At 42.0% G+C, this 25,935-nt stretch overlaps 1 protein-coding gene across 1 annotated transcript; it reads left to right on the forward strand.

Annotated features, from left to right (window-relative positions):
- On the forward strand, nucleotides 1–25,477 carry LOC309416930 (interleukin-1 receptor-like 1; the record flags this gene model as incomplete). The annotated part of the gene is made up of 10 exons (XM_082014314.1): nucleotides 1–981; nucleotides 4,746–4,947; nucleotides 5,246–5,414; nucleotides 5,502–5,664; nucleotides 7,753–7,821; nucleotides 9,744–9,876; nucleotides 9,970–10,127; nucleotides 17,955–18,098; nucleotides 20,052–20,210; nucleotides 25,131–25,477. The coding sequence occupies exons 1-10, from the start codon at nucleotides 861–863 to the stop codon at nucleotides 25,475–25,477; spliced, it is 1,665 nt and encodes a 554-aa protein (XP_081870440.1). The 5' UTR covers nucleotides 1–860.
- Nucleotides 25,478–25,935: the final 458 nt, after the last annotated feature.

Raw genomic sequence — 25,935 nt, forward strand, 5'->3', positions numbered from 1 at the left:
GTGAAGGACAGCATTCAAGCAAAGGCTTTATTAATGGTAAGTAGGATGCTTACAGCTGTGTAGTGTAGCTGGACTGCATGTCTGCTGTCTCCGGAGATAATCCTAGGTTAGGTCAACACTACTGTCCATGGACAAATAGCCAGTTTCTTTAATAAAGACGTTAGCAGGAGAGTGCCTGAGCCACACCGCGAGGTGTGCATTACAGCAGGTGCGTATAAATTAGAGACAAATGAAGACATCAGGGAGGCACGAGATCTGCCCTACTGCTGTTATATGAGTGCAACGTATGTTCCTTAACCCACTTTTCCTGTCCATTTCTTCAGTTCCCCTTCAGGTTAGCATTGCTGATGGCACTCACCTGGTTTTGTTCTTACCGCTAAATACTTACCTAGAGAAGCTGTCACTGAAGATACCTCCACTTCCATAGAAAGCCAAAACAGTGTTGTGCACCTAAACAATTTATTGGATGTAAGCTTAATTCAAAACCAGGGTATATATTTTTAAATCCAGGATCTATCTTTTTCTAAATTGAGGTATAATTTTTCCACACTTGACTATGAAGACAATGCCAATGTACGTTTAGCTCCCTTAAAAAAAAAAAAAGCAACCAAACAAGAAGAGGCCCACCACAGCAGAGTAATTCCCCCAGCCCCAGTAAACTAAGTCATAACGGTAGTTTCAATGGAAGATCAATTATTGCATTGATTATAGAGGAAAGAGCATGATCTCAAAGCTGCAAAACCACTACTACACACACACACGTTCTCTGTACAGGAAAGCTCACAAGATACAGTTTATCACTGCATGATATCGTTTTCTCTCAGTAGATGTACATCAGTACCATGACAATAGCATAACTGATGCAGTCAGAGTATATTCTGAGATATCAGTGTTTTCCTTTTTGGTTTAGAAATATGATGGGGTATATACATCTGATCTTCGTATCTACCTTCCTCTCGGTTTCCATGACATCCGAAACATGTAAGTCACGTTCTAAAAATACTTTCTGATGAGGTTTTTTCTGTAGAAATGTGTAGGCTGTTCCCAAATTGGTAATTTTTTTAAAACATAAAATTAGCTAGTTTACCTCAAGCCACAAATCACAGCTTAAAAACTAGCTTTGTGTGTTTTCTCTGTATATTAGAATGCACCGAGTACTGTCCATTTCTGTGACATTAAGTCTAGGTTCTACCTCTGCTCTTTGGCATCTCTGCAAGCAGAAGGAAAAGAGTTTTTTTGAAAAGATTTGGGAGTAGCTGGTGTTCTAGGCCCCAGCTGGGCAAAGTTTCCAAAAGCACACATAAATTGCACTGAATAGGACAGGCGAATGCACTCTGCTGAACCAGGGATGTAACTGAGACCTTTGCTCATTAAAAATGCTTTTTCATGTCCAAGTTTTGGGGGTGTTAAGCCACAAGTGCAGTGTAACAACAACACTTCCTTGTACAGAGGGGATATTCAAAACAGTAAGCTCTTTCTGATGGGTCAGCTCTGCTGGCCCTGCAGTCATTTCTACCAGTGATGCAGCATTATATAGCACTCATGTAGTTCTAGTCTCCAGCAGAGCTGCTTATTTGACTGAAAAATAACATATGATGTCTAAATATTTCCCCATATTCTCAGTTTTACAATATGAATGCTAAGTTTCAAATGAATTAGACTTACTAAGAGGCCAAATTCTGCTGAACAATTTACCAAGATAATTTTCACTGATGTCACTGAGTTTAGATGAGGCCTTTCATTTTCTATGTGTTCCCTCTCCTCTATTTTTCCCTGACAAAAGCTGTATTTCCAATGTGTTCCATCTTCACTGGGGCAATGCCCCCTTCCCTGACCTCTCTCATACGTCCCACGGTATTTGCAAGGCTCACGGGTGGGAATGGTGTTAAAATGGTGAGCTTGGAGGTAGTCATACCTGATGTGGCTAATTTAGGTCCCCAAATTAGTAAGCAAGGTGACATGTAATGTCAGTGGAGGAGGACTACTTCTTTACAAAGAACTTTAACCTGAACATGCACAAGTCTACGGGACCTGACAAGATACATCCCAGAGTCCTGAGGGAATTGGCTGATGTAGTTGCCAAACCACTCTCCATGGAATCTGAAAAGTCCTGGCAGTCAGGTGAAGTCCCCAGTGACTGGAAAAATGAAAACATTGCACTCATGAAAAAAGGTAGCAAGGAGGACCCAGGGAACTACCGACCCATCAGCCTCACCTCTGTGCCTGGGAAGATCATGGAACAGACCCTCCTGGAAGCTATGCTAAGGCACATGGAGGACAGGGAGATGATTCTAGACAGCCAACATGGCTTCACCAAGGGCGAGTCCTGCCTGACCAACGCAGTGGCCTTCTGTGGTGGAGTGACTACATCAGTGGACAAGGGAAGAGCTACTGATGTCATCTGTCTGGACTTCTGTAAGGCCTTTGCCATGACCCCCCAAACATCCTTCTCTTGAAATTGGAGAGAGATGGATTTGATAGGTGGACTGTTGGGTGAATGAGGAATTGAATGGATGGTTGCATCCAGAGGGCAGTGGTCAATAGCTCAATGTCCAGATGGAGTTTGGTGATGAGTGGTGTCCCTCAGGGGTCTGTACTGGGACCAGTACAGTTTAATGTCTTCATCAGTGACATAGACAGTGGGATCAAGTGCACCCTCAGCAAGTCTGCAGATGACACCAAGCTGAGTGGTGCGGTTGACACGCCTGAGGGACGGGATGCCATCCAGAGGGACCTGGGACAAGCTCGAGGAATGTGTCCTTGTGAACCTCATGAGGTTCAACAAGGCCAAGTGCAGGGTCCTGCACCTGGGTCATGGCTACCCCCAGTATTAGTACAGGCTGGGGGGTGAAGGGATTGAGAGCAGCCCTGCCGAGAAGGACTTGGGGGTACTGGTGGATGAAAAGCTGGACAGGAGCCGGCAATGTGTGCTCGCAGCCCAGAAGGCTAACGGTATCCTGGGCTGCACCCAAAGCAGCGTGGCCAGCAGGTCGAGGGAGGGGATTCTGCCCCTCTACTCTGCTCTGGTGAGACCCCACCTGTAGTCCTGCGTCCAGCTCTGGAGCTCTCAGCACAGAAAGACATGGTCATGTTGGATCGGGTCCAGAGGAGGGCCATGAAAGTAACCAGAGGGATGGAGCACCTCTCCTGTGAGAACAGGCCTGGAGAGTTGGGGTTGTTCAGCCTGGAGAAGAAAAAGTCTCTGGAGAGACCTTATTGCAGCCTTCCAGTACTTGAAGGGGGCTTATATAGGAAAGATGGGGACAGACTTTTTAGCAGGTCCTGTAGTGATAGGACAAGGGCTAATGGTTTTAAACTGAAAGAGGGGAAATTTAGACTAGCTATAAGGAGGCAATTTTTCACTATGAGGGTGGTGAAACACTGGCACAGGTTTCCCAGGGAGGTGGTAGATGCTCCATCCCTGGCAACATTCAAGGTCAGGTTGGATGGGGCTCTGAGCAACCAGGTCTAGTTGAAAATGTCCCTGCTGGTTGCCGGCAGGTTGGACTAGATGGCCTTTAAAGGTCCCTTCCAACCCAAACCATTCTATGGTTCTGTGATTCTGTGAACCAGAGCAGAACCCAAGTGTTCACCACCTGATTTGTGCACCTACATGTCTAAAGCCAGGTGGTGGCAATACTCCCACAAAGTGTAATTTTTGATAGAGATTCTCTGTTTGGTTATCTACTCTCATTTTCATGCTCCCTTGTCTACTGTAGCTCCTCTGCCAATCTCCATGTTTGTCCATTCTCCATCCGTGCTCATTTTCTGATCTCTCTCTTCTGCAAAATGCAATTTAACTTTCATATTAGCATTTGTTTTCAGCAGCCAATTCACTATTCAGGTGCCTGGGCACTTAAATATCTGCCAAAATTGCTTGATTCAAATTTCTCTGTACCAGTTTCAGTATTCAAAAGTAGAAATATACTCAGTTAAAAAATAAATAAAAAATTAGTGCCTTACTCCCAACTTCCTCCTCTTTTTTCTTTTATATGAGTGTGTGTGGTTTTTCTTCCTTCTTGTTTGTCTCTCATTCCTTTCTGTCATCTTTTCACCTTCCCAGCAGATTCTTCCTTTCAGTCTGTTATATTTCTTTAATTTCTTTCTCATTTTTGTGAACTTCAGAGAGAAGTTCTTCTGGCTTTTTTTTTTTGTTTGGTTTTTTGATGATCTTATCTACAGGCTTCCTCCTTCTCCTAGTTTTTTCTTCAGTGAAAGAAAAATATTTTTATTTCCTTTTTCTATATTAAAAAGGCAGAGCAAGAGCTCTTTTCTTAGTATAAATAAATACTAATTATACTGACGTAAGGAAAGCTAACTTCCTAGTACAGCAGTAAAGCCACTTCTTTTCTTTGTGTTTAATTTCTTGTTCTGAATAAAACCAGGATTTCAAGCAAAGGTTTGCATAAGAAGTTCATTGCAAAGAATCACTGTTTTTCAGGTAAAACCTCATATTTTTTCAGGTATCTCTGGTTTGAATCTAGGATTATTGGGATTTTTTTTTCTGACCCACACATTAATTACTAATTTTGCCAACAAATGGCTCCATAACTCAAGGTAAATATTTTTTTTTTCTTGAAAAAGTCCAGTGAGAATACGTTTTCTATATATAATCTTTGAAAACTCAAGGATAGTAGGTAGAGGAACATGTCTGGCCTACTGATCCAGGAATGCCAAGTTCTCCTCTGACTCAGTGGGGCTAAAGTTTAATTAATCTGAGATTTTTATCTTGTGCTCATTTGCAGTTGATGTAATGGAAGGTGAGGCTTTAGTTATAAAATGTCCCCAGTGGAGTTCATCAGTGAAATTCACCTTCTATCACACGGACATTAACAAAATAATTCCGGCAGAAGAAGAGGGATCACGAATATTTTCCTTAAAACGATTTCTTTGGTTTCTGCCAACTTCTAGAGAGGATTCTGGAAACTACACTTGTGTTATACATTTGTAAGTAAGTGCAACATTGAAAAGTGAAAGGCATAAGACTGGAAAAATAATGTTTTAATAATATAGTCTAATTATTATCTGTGGAAATGATGCCATTTCTTCATGATATACACCAATTCATGTAACTTTTCATTCTGCAATTGCTATTTTTATGACAGGTCATTAAAAATCAATATGTGACTGAACTATGATAACCATCCATATGTTTATAAGAAAGAAAACTCACATTTGTTACAAATGTTTAGTATATTCTATATAAAAATGTTATCACTGACATGTCTTTATTCCATTTTTAAAGTTTGAATAATCGTACAAAGTCGTTCAACATGAGTGTGCAGGTGCATCCATACAAGCAAGGAGTATGTTTCCCAAATCAGATTCGTTACCCAAATGACACTGGAAGAGGAAAAATTGTTTGTCCTACAATTGACAATTACAAGAATGCTACTATCATCCAGTGGTATAAGGTAAATAAAACCCTGGTAGTGCCAGCTGCAGATCAGATTACCGTGAGAAGCTATTTGCAGCCAAATAAAGAAAGTTTTGTTTTCCAGGACTGCAAACCTCTTCAAGGAGAGAGATACTTCAAGGCAGAAAAATATATTTTTATTAACAATCCAAGAAAGGAGGATGATGGTTATTATACTTGTCAATTTAGCTACACTCATAAAGGAAATGTGTTTAATGTATCAGCAACAAGGATTTTCATAAGTAAGGGTAAGACTGTCATTTTGTAGCTTGCTAGGATAAAAAAGATAGATGTTTACTCAAAGCAAAGAAAGGTTCTTTTGTATATTAAAGAGAAAAAGAGTTTCAGCTGGTTTGTTTTATCTTCTTAATGAAACTTTAGATCAGCTTTTTTAGGTGAATTTTGTGGATGGGGATCCAAATGGAGCAAGATGGGGGTAAATTCAGACTTGGTCACATTAATCTTTTTGCTGAAAGTCTCTAAGGACTCTGGTTACATACTGTGGCTGGTAGAGCTGTCTGGTAGCACAGAAAGGAAGGGTTGTTGGGGGCTTGGTTTTGGGGTTTTCTTTGTTGTTATATTTTTTCAAAAATAGATAATGTTAATTTGCAGACTGACATCAGACCCTTTTGCTGTGGGGAGGCACCCAGCTTTGTGCGCAGAATGCAGCTTTGGAGCGTAGGAGCCTTGATTCCAGTTTTTGCTGCTGTGCCAAGATCTCAGTAGCAGAGTTTGTTCTGATTATTCTGAACTCGACAGAAGATAGATTTGAGCTGAGACTTAGTACAGTAGTTTAGGAGGTGTCGTGCCTTTCCTCCCCCTCTTCTCTGTAATACCCTCTTGTTCCACGTGACACTTCTCTGCCTAACACTTAATTTTTGTTTGAATGTACTTTCATCAAAACTTCACTAACTGGTCGGGAATATTGTTGTGTCTGGGTTATAATGAAAATTGCTGGGGTTTATTTGGCACAAAGACATCCAAATTTACAAAAGCCTTTGTTGCATTCAGGCAGATTACTTCATTTTAAAGATAATCCGACTTTCTTTTGAACTCGTTGCAGAAAGAAGGGATTGCAACATAACATGTGAAATCTGAGCTGTGTCTGCTCCAGTTTTTACTAAATTCAAAGTACTTAATAACAACTTCTTTGAGTTTTTATCAGCCCTTAAAGTTAGTACGCTGATGAGTGGAGCTATTATGTTTTGATAATATTGGCTTATGATGTACGTTCCTGTTGCCTTGCAGATCCACAGTGACCCAGAGGACCTTGTGCCTCTGAATGCTGGCAGCTAAGAACTTAACATAGTCAGCTAGCCAGGAAGTTACTGACTTTCTCTTGACTTCTTTTTTAGCAGATCCAGCTAATGAAAATTAGAAATGGTTAGGTTAGGTAAAGAGAATTGCTTTTCTGGCAGCCTGGGAAGCAGGGAGTTAAGAGTGCCTGCAGATTTTTTAGGGAAATATGGTTATGGGTTTCACAGAGGTGCCTTGAGACAGAAAAGCTTAATTGGGGAACAGATAGATAGCAAGCAATGTGTTTGGAGTGGGAAATGTGAAACAGCATAAAGTGCAAGAAAAGGAGAAAAATGCATCAAGGGAAACAAATCTGGAGGATCCAAATACATAAGTGAAGCAGATGGATCTAGTTTGGACCTGTCCATAACAATTATTAGTGGGGACAAAAAATAAATATGTCAAAGGAAAAGTAGTATTCCTGCTAAAAAGTAATGATGAGAGATGCTCAGTGTCGTGACAGACTGGTGTAACGGGAAGGAGTTGTGTGCAGCAGCGGTGCGCAGACAGCAGGAAGAGGGGCCTGGGAACGAGATGTCAGGATGCTCCTGTCAACCTGCAGAGATGGGGGAAGTGGGGGGGAGCAGAGGCAGGCAGCTGTGGGCAGGAGGGTCTCCAGTTCAGATACTGCGTGAAAGTGCATATTCGTTATTTCACATCACGGATGTGAGTAATTTCTTAAATGTCTGAAGTAATTTATCTCTTTTTAAAAACAAAATAAGCAACTGAGAAAACATACAAACCTATAACAGTTAAAACAGTACTTGAGAAACTAAAAATTTTCCTTGCTCTTTATGTACAAAGTAAAAATGAAATAAATGGGGAGAAAACACTTAAACTATTAACACGTACAGACTCCCCAGGAACATTTGGTCATAGGAATAAAATCAGATGATCCCAACAGACATGTTGTAGTGTTAGTTTGCAATTCTGCTTTGGGATCTTAAAATATTAACTGTACAGGTTATAATTATTAGCTTACAAAATGCTTTTTCACAACTTCCTAATATGTGCTTTCTTTCCCTTCTTAATTTCTAAAGCAAAACACTCACCTCTACCTCCTCAAATTTTATTTCCAAAAGATAAAGATGTAATAGAAGTAGAGCTTGGTAAGTATGGACTTTAAATTGTTTTTAAATTAACATTTTGTGATGGCCTAGTGAACATGGGGTTCTTCAAGAAGATTTAATGATGGGATTTTTCATTAAATTTCTGCACCGTAATGTTTACCAGATTTAATTCACCTCAGGCACAGTGATGTGAAGTTAGATATAACTGATGGGTTATTTAGGTATAAAGCAGCAGTTTAAGGGTATTTAAATAAGCCATTCTACCCTTACTGGGATGGAGCAGGATTACTTACATGGTCAGTTATTACATCTCAGCTGAAGGGGTCACAGCTTCTATCCACGGCAAAGAGGTCTTTATCTAAACCCCTTGAAACTGCTTGATGATATCCCTAAGAGAGAAGGATGGACTATTCTTGCGACTAGAGATACTCCTTGTTACTTGTGGTTCTGGTAGACAGAAGGTGTGTCTGGTAGGTTCTGGAGACAGTGGCTGTGTCTCTGTTGATGAGTGAAGGAGAGAAGGGTCTGGTCACCGGCCCTGAGGCCATGGAGCACTGCCTGGCCCATGTCCGTATTGTCCAGCGCTGAGCAGACCTGTCTGGTTGGAAGGTACCGAGAGGGCTGAAAGACAGGACCAAGGAGCGAACATAGAAATAGCAGGTTGGAGAGCCCACGACGAGCGCTTGCTCCCTGGCTCCCTTTCGTTTAGGACTGTAGATGTTCTCAGCGATTCAGAGTCACCCTGTGTAACTTGCAGCATCAGAGCAAGGTGATTGTGGTAGGAGTGAGAGCCGTCTGGGGGTTTTGTGTAGTCAACGGAGAAAGGTGGACCTCTCCAGAAAACTACTGAGCCCATCCGAGACGTAAATAGGTAGCCCAGGACACCTGTGTCCCGGGGCAGGTGGGGTGAATCTGGGCCACTGGGAGAAGGGATGGCAATTACCACTCCACTCTCTCTGTCCTACAGCAAGACTATTCTGGTAGCAGGGGCCCTGGGCCCCGTCTGAGGTGCCACGTACCGTGGCTCAGGGACTTGCTATATTGACTGTCATTCCTGTTCTTTTTTCCTCTTTCCCCTAGTTCCTTTGTCAGCCAGAATTAGATGATCTCTGCTCCAAGACATTCCTTCTCTAATAAGATGCTCAGTCTCCAGTACTCTGTGGGCTCTGCCCACCCCTCTGGGACAATAAGTAATCTGGCACTGCTTGCATGGAGCAAATACTACACTTTGCATTTAAAAAACATTTGATGTACTGGATCTATTGTCTCCTGTTTGCAAAAACTGGAGATTTCTCCATGCTCCCTAATACCAATTCAGGATGTAAGTCATAAGATTTGTTAGTCCTATCTAAGCCCTGCTCAGATGCAGATTTACATGGAAATAATTTGAAGTGTTGTAATTATACCTTCTTCCAGTGCAACAGTGACTCTCACTTTGGAATAAATATTTCCTAATGACAAATACTTAATAAGTAACTTCCTGTTTTAGTTTTGCTTGGACTGGTTTACTTCACTTTTGACCAGATTGAATAAAACCCAAGATAAGACTCTGCATGCAAGCCTTAACCAAAATAACGCATACTGAAATTGAATTATGTTGCTTCCATGTATATTTGTGTGTAAACCAGCATTTACTTTCCATGTTCCTCAATAGTTGATTACGTCGGTTAAATATCACAAGCAAGGTCTACGTTGCCTTTATCATAGCAAATATAAATAAACCCTTTTGTAACCCGTGATGTTGTATTAGATAATTTGTTAGAAGTCTCATTTTACTATTTCTTGTTGAGTCTCTTCTATGCATCTTTTTCAGCAGTAGTTCAGAAAAATATGTCAAAATAGTTAAGACAAAACTCAGAGGTGTTATGAAGATTTGTATGTAGAAAAAGATGTTATGAGGAAAAGAGAATTGTACTTGTTTTTCATCAAGGAATGTTTACATCTCTGTATATCTTGATTAGGTGCTGCTTTGCGTCTGAAATGTCAGGCCCGCCTGGGGATTAAGAAACAGCCGATGGCTGTTGTCACATGGGATGTGGATAACGTCCCAGTGAAATACTTAGATTTTTCAAGATTTCATGAAAAAACTCATTTGTAAGTATATGTAACACAGAGTAATCTTTCTTCTATGCAAACTGTACCTAGCAATTAAAAGCTAATGGTACCAGCTCTTTCTCTGTCTATTAGTTTTCAAGGACGGGAACAAGAATATTACAGAGAGACCACTTTGCATATTACTGAAATAAAAAAGGAGGATCTGCAGGCAAATTTCACATGTGTAGCAGTGAATGAAATGCACAACACGAAAGCTACAGTGACGTTACAACTCAAAGCACAATGTGAGGGTAGGATTTTTTCATTTTGTTCTCTTACACTTTACGCTCAGTTTGCAGTATGCCCTTGATTTTATTTAATTTTTTTTTTCTGTTAGTAAGAAAGTTTCTGTTAGTAAGAACAAAAACCAGCCTGCTTCCTCCCTGCATATTCATGCCAGTAGCAAAATTCTCATGGTTTCATTAGACCATGAAAGTCTTTGGGGTAAATTCTGCGGGGGGGGGGGGCATTACTCAAATGGTGTCAGCAAGAGGTTAAATATGAAGAGCATGACGGTGTATCAGCCCTGTGATAAGAATATTCTGTTTCTAGGGTATTTCTGCTCAGTGACAAATCCTCTTTGCCTTGAAGGCCGGCAGTGCACTTGGATTTGAAGCACACTGATACAGGGCAGTCTGCTCTACAGAATACTCAGGCTGTAGAGGAGCCTCTGCAGATGAGAGCTGGGCAAGGAACTGACCTCTCCTTTGGTCATCAGTGTTAAAATGCATTGTGAGGAGCCGAGATTCATCTTTTTTGAGAATCAAACTGTTGCTTCTAGTGTGGAACCATGGCAGAAAATAGGCAAATTTTAAAACCAAGAGTTTCAGCTGCCAGTTTGTCAGTTTGCCTGCCTTCCCTCCCAAACCTCATCCACTGTAGTGCCTTGTTCTTCGACTAAATGTTAAGTGGTGTAGAAGACTACCTTCTGTGATGTCTGGCTTTATCTCTCTCCCTCTGAGTGCCACCATATTAACTGTGTGCCAGAGGTGTGAGTAACACTTCAAAGGCTTTCCCTTGGTTTTGTTTTTAAGTTCATGGTTCTAGAAATTTCTGCCAGAGAAGGAAAATCTAGGTCAGTAAATGGTGGGAACTGTCATGGATGGTGTTTAGCTCCTATGGGATTTTTTTCTTACTAAGGACAGCCAGATCCTTAAGCGCTACTGCCAGCACCAGTGAGTTCGATTCTTATGGCAGAAAATGTTATTGTGCCTGTGAAGGCACGACAAGGAGCTGCAGTCAATGGTTTCCTCTCTTGTCCCTTCAGATATGCCGAACCACCAAGGACCTTGAGAGGAAATCCCAAGAACTTTAACAGGGATTAGTTTTCTGTTAGAGAGTGGTGGGAAGAATAAAATCAGGTGTCTTGATCGCAGGGTGTGCACAGCTCCCTGTCCTGCACTATTCTTGACTATTCATAACTTCCTAAAGGGTCATGGCTTCAAAGCATAGATATATTTCCTTGCCATAGCCTAGACTAGAAGGGATGCAGGTGAATTATAACAGAGGATGGGTCATCATCCAGCAGGACAGCACCATTTCCCCCCAGAGGAAGGTGGCAGGAGATGTTTTGGTTAGATGTTACTGAGTGCAAGCATAGCGTCACTCAGGAAGCTGGAAACACATCAGCTCTGCACTGAACTATCTGAGGGTGGGAGCGTACTTGCAATGAGAGGGAAGGAAACTGAGCAATGGTTCCTGCTCACTCTAGCTCAGGCAATACAAGTCCTTTATGGGCCCCATATTACAAATCAGATGAAGGAAAGAGTATATTTTATATTCTGTATTCAACAAGTGATCTATTAAATCTGGTTTCTGTTGTAGACAAACCTTATTTTGTTTCTTATCCATAGGTCTTCAGTAAATGTTCATGAAAGCTCTTGACTGTGACCCCCTTTTTGCTGCTGCCTGTTTTGTGTGGATGTCTGTCCCCTTCTCCTTGTTCTGCTGTTGTCAAGATGCCTGCTTCTGCTACGCAGCACTGTTGGTGTAACCAGTGCTACATCCAGAAATGGTTGTGCTCTGCTTTAGTTTTCTTTGTTCACTCCTCACACAGCTGAGCAATATTTATGCTAAAACAATGACAGCTTGCTTCTGAGTATAATAAAAATGCTGTAGGGTTTGCTTGTGCCTCACATCTCGTAAATGTGTAATAAAAATATGTACTCTACTTCTTTTTTGTACTTCATTTTTAATAGAAAAAAACAGTTGTGGTTTTTTTAAATATGTGGTTGTTAGTCCTTGGTGTTTCTCACAGCACAAATTGTGTCTGCTAGCTACTATCCTGTTAATGTGCTTTTTACACAAGTTCCTGCTCTGTATTCTGATATTCTTTTTTCAGGGCATTCAGTATGGGTTACATTATCACTATTTGTAGCACAGATCCGTGATAAGAAGTAAGAGATGAATAGTTGTTGTGCCATTTACTACTCAAATTAGTCAGTTCTGGGGGCATTTAATAAACTAGATAAATACTGCTTAGCAGCACAAGTGACAGATTAAAGGAGGAAGCAAAGATGCTGTAAGCAATTGCATTAGAGCCCCTCTGTGTTAGTACCTGTTCAGCTTACAGCAATAGTCTCTGTCTTCAAAAACCTGCTGAATGAATGATTTGGCTCACTACATGGAAACTTTCCACGGGAACATGGAATGAAATCTATTTTTCTGAATCATAATCAAGTACTTTAAGTCCTAGTTCACTGTTAGCAGTATCATTATAATTAACCCTACCTATTTTCTTTGATGACAATTGTAATTCACGTAAGAATAAAAAATTGCCGGAGAGGAGTGATGAGAAAAGGAGGAGTTTCTTTCGCAGTCAAGGGTGATGAGAGCTGTTTGGTTTTGTCTCCATGGAAAACAAAAATACTCCCTTAATACTGACAGGAATGGATATCATCGGCAAAGCTGCTTGACATTTCACAGGGAAAAAAGGCATATTTTCCAGTTTAGGATATATGCTGTGCACACATGTATGTATTCACATATGCGTGCGAAGAAAATGTTGTATTGTGAAAAATGTGTCTATCCCAAGTGTATTTTCACTTGTCTTTTTAAGTAGGAAATAAATGCTGCTGTACCTCATTTGTCAGGATTAATGCAATGCAGTCAGACCCTTTTGGTGTGGTTTGGTGCTATCCAGACTACGCATACTATGTCTGTTAGACACAGAGAAATCAGGCAAATTCTTTCTTTGTTTTAACAGAATAATTTTAATGAGGATTTGGCTATGAATTTTGACAGTCTGCAGCTATGTTTTTGCCTCCATTAGAAGGTGTTACTGTCCCTGCATCTTACAGCTGTTGCTGCTACATTCAGAGGTTTCTTCTCCCCCTGCTGAGGAAGATAGTTCTCCATTCTTTTCTCATCCACTCCCTACCTAGACTTTGATCACCCCCAGTCAATAAGGAACCCATCCTTCCACCCTATTTCCCATCCTTTCTCCCCCCCTCTCTGCCTGAAGCTGTTTGGTATCTTCTGACTCCTTCACCAACACTTGTTCCTAAACACATTCTTCATGTTTCCTAATACCTCCTTACAGAAAATATAGGCTGTCTTATTTCCTCCAGAACTTTCAGTCCTACATCTCCCTTTTTAATTACAGAGATGGTGATCATTCCATGTTTTATACCCCATCTCTGTCACAAGATATGTCCTTTCATGTGCTCTGAGATCACCTGTGTAACTTGTGTGGTGTTGGCCTCCAGTCGCTGTAAGGCTAAGGAATTTGCAGCAACTTTTAATTCCCTTTTCCTCCACCTTTCCTGGCAAAGATGTAGCTCATCTTGCTGGACACCTGGCAGGAGACAGCAACTCTGCCTGCCAGACGGCTCCCAGTTGCCCTCCACAGCTGCTTGGTATCTCTCACGCTGGAAGATGTCAGCTCTCAAGAATGAGAAAACTGATGGGCTACGCTGTTCGTGCCAGTTCAGCTCATTGATAACTGCAGTGGATCAACTCTCACTAAAGTGTCTCTGCTGGCAGAGGGAGGGGAGCTGTTAGCTCCTGAGACAAAGCCAATGACAAGTAATTGCAGAAACACTGGAATTGTTCACTCCTTCTACCAGCAGAGCTGGGTCAGGACAGGAACGTCCCTTCAACATCCCCTTTTACCTGTTTACTAGGGAACACAGGGGCTGTCTGAATATCTTCCAAGTCCTTCCCTTTTTATTAATACATAAGCTGGTACTGTCTTTTAGTTCCTCGTCTTGATTAAGGGCTGGTTAAATAACTGGAGGTGGCTTTTCATGTGTCTGACACACAAGCATCATCTTATTTCTCCCTAAGCATTCCTCAGTTCTCATTCACAAGGAAGTGTAAAATGCCCAGAGGATCACAAATCTTTCTGGCATTGAGCCCTCTTCTCTGGAGAATGCCAGAAATTCCAGTCATTCGGAGCAGAGATAAAGTTCAGCCCAGAACTTCAGCTCTGTTCTTCCTCAAAGATATTTAATGCCGAACCTAAACTTTTGGCTCATCTTTGGTAGATGAATGTGGACAGGAATTCCAGACCCAGATCTCTGCCTTTACTGTCTGGAAGTGCCAGACAGTGTCCACCTTAGAAGCCAGAGAAAAACTGCTGTTCTTCCAGAGTTTCTCAGGAAATCCTTCAACTGTTGCTTTACGACTTGTTTTCTCTGGCCTCTCTAATATTGCTTCTTGTGAGCTGATAGTTCTGTATTCCCATTGCTCTTGAATAAAAATAAATAGTGTTAGAAGACAGTCTACTCATGAGCTCTCTGCTGCTAAATGATGCAGCAAAGTCAAATGGAACAACAGGATCTGTTCAACCTTGTTCATGGCCTCCAAAAGTGGCTTCTGGCCCTTGTCCCCTTGTGCTGGACATAGCTGATTTATTCCAGAGAAATGAGAGGCTTAGTCAGCCTTAATGGGAACTGAACGTGCTCTTCCAAGAAGACCTCTGTGGGGTTCTTGCCTGATGCTTTACGAGCACAGGAAATTTATCACTTCTTTTCCAACCTTGGTCTAATCAGCGCAAAACCAAATGTAAACAGCATTTTTTAGGTTCGTAATTGCAGAAGTTGTTGTTCAAACCTGTTTCTTCTCTAGCTGTTTTGTAGGTGCTTAACTCAGTGTGTTACAACAGTATTTGCAATGTTGTGGCGAGCACATTCTCAACAAATGAACAATAGGAAACAGTGGCAATCTTGGGTCATCCTCACCAGGTGGTGGAAGGGATTTTCTGATTTTGTCTCTGTGTGTGTGTGTATTGACCAGGGAAATGGATCAAATCATAAAATCTGAAAGAGTCCACAAGGACAAAGTTCCTTCATGGGCATCACACAGTGCTGTTAAAACTAGAAAAAGGCCAAATTTCACTATAAAAGGAACTGGTTGTTTTCTTGCCCTCTTGATCTTATTGGAAGGTGGTTTCCCCAGATCTAGTTCTGGTGAGGTAGGCTTCATCACGTGCCTGATGTTTCTTTCTCCCTTTAAATGTCAAAGAAAGAAATACCAGTGTGAAAATCATGTCAGATTTACCTCACATCCTGCCAGAAGAAAGGGAAAATGTACTTGTATACTCTTTATTTGTACAGTTTTTCCGTGGAATTTCTCAGGCAGTAGTATTTTTAGGTTGCCTCCTTCTAAGTACTACTCAATACACTACCTTATTCAACATCTCCTGGATAAGCCAGGGAACCTATACATTTCACTCTGAGGCTCTTCACTGCTGAATATTTCATTCACTTAGCGCCAATTCCAAGCGAAAGCTCTGAAGTTGCTCCTTGGAGGTGGTCAGTGCCTTCACCTGGCAGCTTTGCTGGCTGCATACAGTCTGCAGCATTTTCCAATCTCTCTTGCTGCCTCTTCTGTAGAGGAAACCGATGCTGCTTCTTCAGCCTGCCATAAGATGCAAATCCTCAAGTGCTGGTGAATGGTCTCTTCCTGTAGCCACACGTGTCTTGTGTCTGTTTTGCAGGCAGAAGGAGGAAAACACCTGAACATCTGATCCCTGCTCTGAATGCACAAGGCTTGGCTGGGTGGACTTGCTACTAGTACATATAATCACCTTCCACGGGTTGAGTTGCTGTGAAGGGTCTTTACAGTGAGGATGTCAGAGCTGACCCCCATGTTAGTATTGCCAGAATGCTTGTATTTACATTTATATGTGGCCAACCTTCAAAGGAATATTTCTGTCCTCAGCTAAGATAATACTGAATTTGCAGCATACCTCAAATATCATCGTAACACTGGAGAGATACATGCTTCTGGTGATATTCCAAACCAGGGCATTGCATTTGACAATTATTATGTTTTCTATACCATAATATATAATAATAATAAATAAATAAAAATAAAAATACCAGTGGGCTATTTTACGCAGAGGTGATGCACAATCTGGATGCTTTCATGTGCATTTCTTTGGGATAAAAGTTCATCACCCATTCCAATGCCTCTGGGGCTATATTTTTTAATCCAAATAATTTCAGTGATCTGAATAACAGAAAGGCCCCCAAAGTAGCTATATTATTAAAACCATAGGATGGTGAGTTGTCATGCTGGGCAGGAATAATTAGGTAAAGAAGGTGTACTGCAAATGGAAAGCTCTGAATGGATTTAGTTGTTAGAGAAAAAATGTACATGGAACTGCTCTGAGTCTACAAGTCAAAACCAAGTACAGTAGATTTAGGTATCTTTCATTTGCTTAGAAGGAGATTTCTGCTGTAAGACAATTGCCATTAATCTTCCCTCCAAGGGAATAATGAATCATCTTTGTGTACTCGCTGTATAAAGCCTTTGATATTTTAATTTCAAACTTGGCTATCTGGAATTCATAGTGTTTTCAGTACTGAATCCTGGGTGAATTCAATATGTCCAGGACATAGGTGAAAAGTATCTTCTTCAGCTTTGTGGCTGTAACAGTCTGTGGACTAAGCCTCTATCTTTCCAGCTTGCAGAGAGCACAAAATGACCTTGCTTCTACCTCCCATCGTCTCTTGCTGCAGCAGAACTAGGTATCATCTAGAGGATGCACATATCTAGATTGACTTCTGCTCCATGAATCACAGAACAAGTGGAAAAATGGGCTGTTGCAGAAATGCAGATATCTGGACTGTGATAAAAACATAGTTCTCCCATAGAAAAGTGATAATCACAACCTTGTCCTAGACTAGCTGTGTGTGTACGACAGCACGGAGCTGGTGACTATAAGCCATCCTTATAGAATCATAGAACGGTTTGTGTTGGAAGGGACCTTTAAAGGTCATCTAGTTCAACCCCCCCTGCAGTGAGCAGGGACATCTTCAACTAGATCAGGTTGCTCAGAGCCCTGTCCAACCTGACCTTGAATTTTTCTAGGGCTGGAGCATGTACCACCTCTCTGGGCAACCTGTGACAGCGTTTCACTACCCTCATTGTAAAAAATTTCTTCCTTATATCTAGTCTGAAACTATCCTTGATAAGTCTTCATCTCTGAGGTGGAGGCGGTCAGATTCAAGAGCCTTTCCACGAGGGAAGCTGGAACTAAAGTGGGTGGCTCCTTTCTTTCCCAATTTTTCTTACTCATCATTGTTATTTTATGCTACTTGACCCTCTCAAAGGAAAAGGCAGGGGAGAACATCATCTGTCTCCAGCACAGTTTATTTTATTTTTGTGACCAGGACATGTTCTGTTTTCCCGCTTGTTTTGTGTACTTTGTTCTTATATTACAGATTTCATTATTTGCACATGTCTCTCTGTACCCTGTTTGTGCAACTACACCAGAAGCCTCAGCTTGTCCTTTTGTGGACACGTAACGGTTAGATGCCTTACAAAATGCTTGAACATTGTTCCTTGTTGTGTTATTAACAGTTTTACAGTGTTACAAGATACTTAAACATAGTTGTCAGCTGTGGTATTTAGTGTAGGTAGGTCTGGATTCGACGGAAGTAAATGCTAATTATATACTGCTTAGTATGCTTCTAGTTTAGCAGTCTTTCTGCTGGGGAAGGAAAAAGCTTTGTCGTTTCTATTGTGAGCTCCTTAAAGCTGCAACAGAAGTGAGGATATGAGAGGTTGAGTCTTCAGCCCAGGGGCTAATTTCTCTACAACTAACCATATATTCCTCTCCTTTGCAGTGGGTCTTCCTAACGTCCTCTTGATCGTAGGATCTCTAGTTCTGCTAGTTGCAATAGCAGTCTCTCTCATACTTTATCAGTCCTTCCGAGTTGATATTGTCCTGTTGTATCGGGAGATATTTCAGCCCTACTCAGCCAAGGACGGTAAGTAAGAATTGAGGAATAAAGTTTAAAAAAGGAAAAAGGCAAAGCATATGGAAATTAGTTTATTTGGTAATTGCTTACTAAGTCATATGACGCCTGATCCTGATTCTTCACTTCCTCATGTCTTACTGAAATCATTTAGCTAAGGGGGGAAAACCATAGTTCTGGTAGTGCTTCACATTCCCTTGTTTCCTGGGTTCTGCAGATGATGTATTACATAAAAGAGGGATTCAGTCCTGGTTTCATATTTTTTAAACAAAAATATTATACATGAAACATTGAATGACAATGAAAATCAGGTTTACATTGCAATTAACTGTACTTGTTATGTGCTCTCTAAAGCAAAGGAACCAGCCTGCTGGCTACTGTGCTCACAGGTGCGTGTTAGAGCAATGCAGTTCTTATCAGCCAAAGTGAAAGGTACCAATATTGCAGAAGACACTTTTAGGGGGAATAGATCCCATCCACCTTTAGGGACAGACTTCAGCTCAGGATTAAGGCAGCTAAATTTAGTCACATGCAATGAAGTTGCACACACACAAGTTCCCATCATTGACATGAAACCTGGAGACCTGGGGCTGGGTTCAGCTGTCGAACTGTAAGCAGTGCCACCTGAGCTCCCTTAGGACTTAAGGGAGACCTGAACCCCTCTGCAGTGGCAGCTGAAGGGCAAGCAGTGCTTAATGACACTATGTGGTACATATTTTTAGGTGACCAAATCCAGCTCCTCATCAATAAAATCGACTCGGCTAATCAGGCACTGGGAGCTTGTCTCAATGGTCTAAACATGGGCACCTAGAGTCATTTGTGATGGCCAAAAAAATGGACACATAATACAGATCTGCTGGGTGTTGCAGACTTCTGGAGCAGGGGTGCACATATATATATCTGCATATACACACACATATATACACACACATACCCTGGCAGGCAGGATACCATAGGAAGTCTCAAATGGCACTAGGTGCCTGTGTTTAGGCAACTCAGCTAAGCCCCTGGCATTTACATGAGAGTAATCTGAATCACTCTAGAATTCACTAACCACGATGGCTGGTTCTCCACTGGTTGTAGCAGGAGTTTAGACATGTAGACACCCAAATTTACATTTTTTAAATCTGAAGCTGTCTCCTACCACAGATGTCTGCATGGCAGATAATCTACAGCTAATCTAGTTACTTATGTTCTCTTTAAAGAGGAAAGAAGTATGCTTTTTAGGGCAGTTTCCATCTGAGTATATTTTATGATTAAATTAATCAGACTCTGGAAATGGCTATTTCTTTTTGATTGTAAGGATGGTCTGGACAAGAACGTCAGGTAGCAACAAAAGAAAGGATATTATCATCTCCATTGGAAAAAAAAACCAAAAACATTTGGAATTAGAAAACAAATGCTGTAATGGAAAACATGTTTGAGAGAAACGAAGAAAAGAGTGAAAGAAATATTTGACTTTGTGCTTGGTTCTGACTGTAAGACTACTTCCTGAGTAATGGAGCTTTTCACTCAGCAGTATGGTATGTTGTGGGAATGATGAGTAGTTTCTTCAAGGTGGAAGAATTTAAGTGGAGCGTCTTGTCCTGAAAAACAAAGGCTGTTAACAGCCTACTGTATCACTGAAATAACAAATGCTGAGCTTCATCTCTATTTCATGCTAATATGCATTGATCAAGTGAATTCTTCCTCGATATATTTTGGGATACAGCCTTCACAATACAAAGATTGGGTTCTCCAAAGTTACAAACACACAGGACACAACAGTTGAGCATGGAAAACACCAAACCTGCACAGTCTCTAATTTCCAAACATGCACCCAATGACAGACGTTATTCAGATTAGCAGGAATATCTACTTAGATCTATTTCAAAGACTGATATTTTTATTTCTCTTCTAGCTTTTACAATAGACAGCTCTAATTCATGTTAACACAATGCCCTGTCCTCTTGTTTTGCCTTACAGATGGGAAGATATATGATGCCTATGTTATCTACCCCAGAAGCCACACCAATGAAGCTAATTTTGTGGAATATTTTGTTTACCAAATCATGCCAGATATTCTAGAAAATAAATGTGGATATAAACTGTGTATTTATGGGAGAGATATATATCCTGGAGAAGGTAAGTTTCAGATCAAATAATGCACTGAATGACTGGTCAAGCTTGCGCAAATTGTGGTTCTAGTTCCTTTTAGGGATATCGGAGGTCCTGAGCTGGCTGCTCATCTCCTCAGCAGCTCTCTGCCTGCTCTTTCAGGCAGGGTGACACAGTGGCACTCCGTGTTTGCTGGTTGGCTAAGAAAAGCAAGCTACAGGGCAGGGGCACATATTGTTTATCATCTTATCGGGTCATGCAGGAAATGTGACCCGGAGTGTGACTCTTTTAAACACACACCTGCTCTTGCAGTAGTGCAACTCTGCATAGCCATTATCTGGGAAAAGCCACAATGAAACTGTATGCGAGTAGGTCTACAAGACATGGAAGAGGAGAAAACCACAAACTAAGTTGAGGAATTAACCTTACTGTAATCACTCATGGTTTTTCAACCTGTAATGAGGGTGTTGAAGTCACAGGAAGTTCAGCTTCTGCTCACTGACATGACCTACTTTCAGTTCACACTCCCAGTGCTAATTGAGGAGCTATATTCTTTATTCCCGCTTCCTTGTCTTCCAGAATGAAATCATGTTAATTAATCTGTGATAATTTCCATATGGACACCTCTATGCTATCTCTTGTGATTGCTGTCGTCTAGGTGCTAGCCGCTTTCCTTCAGAGCTGACTTGTCTGTTTATTTTGTGCTCTGGTTATTCTGTGGACCAGATCTTCTCTCCCTGTCAGTAATCAGGCATGAAGCCAAAGCTGGCACATTTTCTGTTACACATTTCTGAAATCATCTGCTTTGGGCCAGGTGTCATGCATCTGCCCAGAGCTGGGCTGATGTCTTTGATGTCCTTCTCTTCTGGAGAGTAGCAAAAGTGCTGCCTGGCCTTGGGAAAAGCCACTGCAACAAGAATGTAAAAAAAGCTGCAAGAGTTGCTGAGCCAGACCATACCCATCATGCCAGATCCGGAAGAAATAACTAACAGTAGCTCACAAAACTGTCAATGACAAAAACCTATGCTACCTGTCTGGGTGATTAGAGACAGGGCAATATTCTGTTAGGGGACAGTACTCTCAAACTGTGGTTTATGGATGACAATCCTAAAGAAAACTGAGCATGGCATGGAACTGAGCAGAAGATTGTGGGACTAACAAAGGGTCTAATAAGTTGGCTGAAAACAAAGACATTTTCACTGTACAAAGGCATGAATGGATGCCTATGGATGCCTGTGACAGACAGAAAACTCACCAAGCCAGCTGCACTGTGTTTGCATGGCAGGGTTTTGGTAGCAGGGGGGCACCAGGGGCGGCTTCTGTGAGAAGCTGCCAGAAGCTTCCCCCGTGTCCGACAGAGCCAACACCCGCCGGCTGCAAGACGGACCCGCCGCTGGCCAAGGCCGAGCCCATCAGCGACGGCGGCAGCGCCTCTGGGGTGACAGAGTTAAGAAGGCGGAAACCAAACAGCGACTGCAGCGGGAGAGAGGGATGAGAATGTGTGAGAGCAGCAGCCCTGCAGCCCCCAGGGCAGGGCAGCAGGAGGGGCAGGAGGGGCTCCAGGCGCCGGAGCAGAGGTTCCCCGGCAGCCCCTGGGGAAGCCCGTGGCGAGGCCGGCTGTGCCCCTGCGGCCATGGAGCTCCACGGGGGAGCAGATCTCCACCTGCACCCGGGGAGGGCCCCACGCCGGAGCAGGGGGATGCCCGAAGGAGGCCATGACCCTGTGGGAAGCCCACGCTGGAGCCGGCTCCTGGCAGGGCCTGTGGCCCCACGGGGGACCCATGCTGGAGTGGTCTGTTCCTGAAGGACGGCACCCCATGGGGGGACGCAGGCTGGAGCAGTTCGTGAAGAACTGCAGCCCGTGGGAAGGACTCACGTTGGAGAAGTCCATGGAGAACTGTCTCCCATGGGAGGGACCCCAGGCTGGAGCAAGGGAAGAGTGTGAGGAGTCCTCCTCATGAGGGGGAAGGAGCGGCAGAGACAACGTGAGATGAACTGACCACAACCCCCATTCTCCGTCCCTCTGCACCGCTCGGGGGGAGGAGGTAGAGAAAATTGGGAGTAAAGTTAAGCCTGGGAAGAAGGGAGGGGTGGGGGTAAGAGGCTTTGTTTTATTTGGTTTTGATTCTCATTATCGTACTCTGATTTGATTGTTAGTACATTAAATTAATCTTCCCAAGTTGAGTCCCTTTTGCTGGTGACGGTAACTGCTGAGTGATCTCTCCCTGTCCTTATCTCAACCCATGGGCCTGCCCTTACATTTTCTCTCCCCTGCCTGGCTGAGAAGGGGAGTGAAAGTACAGTTTTGGTGGGCACCTGGCATCCAGCCAGGGTCAACCCGCTGCACCAGCCTTGGACAGTGAGTAACTTCTGTTTGACTTGTACACTCTAATTTAATCAAAACTCTAAAAATGTCCCCAGCATTGACCATTGTCCTTTTCTCTTCTTGCCTACTTTCCCAGCCTTCTGCTTTTCCTTGTCCACTTTCATGCCCCAAATTGCTTCCACTTGGGTTGAAAAACTATTCAAAATCTGCCTGCCACTGGGAGCACTTAAAAGTTCTCTGCTTCCAGGCAAATGGACTTTACGCATGTGCTCCCCATGCTTGTTTATCTTTTGACCTTGAGCCTTTCATTACCAGGTTTCCAATTCCAAAACCTTACAATTAAAATATGGTAAGCATGGAGTAAAACAGGAAATGCCACTTCAAGTTACTGTGATCCTTCTTGAGCATGTATCATAGTGTTTGATGAATCATATTTTTCACTGTAAAACTTCATGTATTTCCAGAAAAAAAAATGCAGTGAGGATATAAAATGGAATTATTGTTTCAAGAAATGCTTATGACTCTTAGTTCCACAGCAAAGCTTTGTTACTTGAAACATGTGTTCTTCCAGTAAAAAGGAACGTTAAACAGAACGATTCAAGTGACAAACAGCACTGCGTAGCTGTTGGACTCCCATTATGCTTCCCTAAGCTAGCACTCTTTTTGTTTCCTGGACTTACTGATTACTGGCATTTTCTACAACCTAACAGTTGCCTGAAGACGTGCAAATGCAAGTATTATCCAGCAAACCAAGATGTTTCACCAACATCTTCTACTCCATCCTTCTCATGGTCTTATTGTCCTTGCCTGCTGCATTCCTTGCCACGGAATCTAACTGCTGGAGCTGCTGTATCTGTAATACACAAACCCACGAGCAAGTAACAGAAGAATGATCATGCTTCACTGGAGCAATGTTCTGTGTAGCCAAGTATCCTATCTTCAGCAGTGGCCATGGGCAAATTCTTGGAAAAGATTTTAGGAATAGGGCAAGCTTATATTACAGTTACACTAATGTACTCTCCAAGCAGTATGTGGACTTCAGATGCTTGAATTTTTTGAATTGAATTTTTGTGTGTAATAGCTGCTGATGGATTTTTCTTTCATAATATTGTCTGTCACTTTCTGAACTCATATAAACTTCTGGCATTCACCAAAACAGTTTAAATTAATCCCTTGGTTAAAGGATTTGCAGCATGTAGCCTCATCTTTCCTCTTGCCACAAGTATGGATCAGAAATCCAAATGGAGAAGTAAATACCTCCCCAGGTCCATGGTCTCTCAGTCCTGAGCACAATGGACTACACTTCAAAACTGAGAAAAAGGGATTTTTTAAAATGTTGTTATTATGTGAATGAGACATACATTTTAATTTTTCTCACCTCCCAAAGGATGTTTCTCCTAACATCGGGGAAATTTAATTAAAAAGAAGAAAATGAAAGGAGTTAGAATTGGTGAACATCACAGAAACGCAAATTGTTTTCATAGAATACTCTCAGAGCCAAGAAATAGGACAGAGAAGTCATTGAAAGGGTTCTCTTCCCGACCCAGGAGCTGAAAAAGCTGGGCCTCTCTGAGACTGAGAAGACCCTTGCAGTGGGCTGGCAGCACCCCGCAAAGGAAAAGGGGATGTGTATGCAGCTGGGTGATGACATCTGCAAATCAGTGGCTTTGTTAAATAATTGTTATGCTGAATTTCCTTAGCTCAGCTCCCACCTCCTTTCCTCTGGCCCAGTGTGACATGCTCCCACCGAAACAATTCCAGCTTTCATTCTGCAGACCACAGGAGACTCTTCTAACTGGGACAAGTACTTCACTGGGCAGATACTCATCTGCAGTCTTCCTCCCATAGATATCACAGCAGGTCAAGAAAAACAGCTCCTGGAGGGTTGATGTGGAGCTTTCCAAGCCAGCCAAAAAGTTTCCCCCATAATATGCTGGTTCTTGAGTTTCCTAGGTTCAGCACCTCCAACATCACAGTCCCAGTTGCAGTTGATCAGCTCTCCCTAACATGGCGGTGGGAAAGAAAAACACGGTTAGTCATGCTGACATACAAATGCCCTGCAAGTATGGGTCCACCCCCTCTGGGCGGATGCCAACCCAATGCACAGGTTAGCGTATAAATTAGCATGCTATAGCTCAGGAGAATTAACACTCCCTCTGCCAGTAAGTAAGCCTTTTAGAAGTCACCCACCCAAAAGTCTCCAAATGACTTAATGGGTAAGTGAGTAAGTGAGGGTAAGTATTGCAAGATCAGTCTGTAAAGTACTAAACTTGATAGAACATGATTCCTTAAATGGAGACTATTGATCAAATGCAAATTTGATGCAATCCAGATCTACTGAACTTGACCCTAGGTTGTGAGATTAGAAATTCCTAATAATTCTTAAGAGCAGTAAAAATATTAATGTTTCATCCAAAGAAAACATTTGAAAGGAAAATTTTGTTTGGTTTGGTTTTTTCCTCTTTTTTTTTTTTAAGCTCTTTTTCTAATGAATAAACTGTATGAGACTGAAGTGAGACAGAAGTTACTTCTGGTTAAAAAACAATGAAAATGAAGTGCCTAAACACAAGAGATTTTAGAAAAGAAATTTCGGAGCTCATTGGTTTTTCGTACATTCCTAGATACGGCCAGCGCAATTGAGAAGAGGATCCAGAAGAGCAGACGGATGATCATCCTCCTAACCCACCAGCTGATTAATTGTAAAGAACCTGCTTATGATCAACACATTGCTTTATACAATGCCCTCATTGAAAACGATACAAAGGTGATCCTGCTGGAAATGGAGACAATTGGGACTTATGAGAAGCTTCAGGAATCTCTTAGGTTTATTATTAAGCAGCAAGGTACCATCAAATGGAAAGAGCAGCACACTGTGCACCCACAGTCATCCAAGTCTAGGTTCTGGAAGCAGGTGAGGTACCATATGCCACTGACACTCAAGTCCTCATACTCAGCTAATGCCGGCTGAACAGTGAGTCTAAGAAAATACAGGTACACTGTCAGGATGAACCACAGGCCTGCAGCTCTTTTTCTTTACAGTGGGTACATGATGTTACAGTCTGGCTGTATTTTTGAACTTTTTTTCAGTCCTTCGATTGAGTAACAATAAAGGAAACTGATGGAGGAGGTCTGGGGAACTAAGGGGATTTTTTATGGGTATGGGAGTTCTGTAAATAAATCATTCTAGCTTGTGTACAGAGTTTTGCATGTCACAGGAAACAAAATGTACCTATATTCTTTCTTAATATATTTGTACATATAACTGAAAGTTTTGACTCCGAGTAGCTGCATGTTCTGCAGGTTTGCTTTACCTTTCTAATGCAGTTGATCAAACATAAATGCCTTCTGTATTATTCAACTATGATGTTGTGCTTCTGTTCATTTTTTCCACCACTTATTTCTTTTTGATTCAATAGTAATATTCAT

Source organism: Phaethon aethereus (assembly GCF_964289735.1).
Source record: "Phaethon aethereus genome assembly, chromosome: 1".
Taxonomy (NCBI): Eukaryota; Metazoa; Chordata; class Aves; order Phaethontiformes; family Phaethontidae; genus Phaethon; species Phaethon aethereus.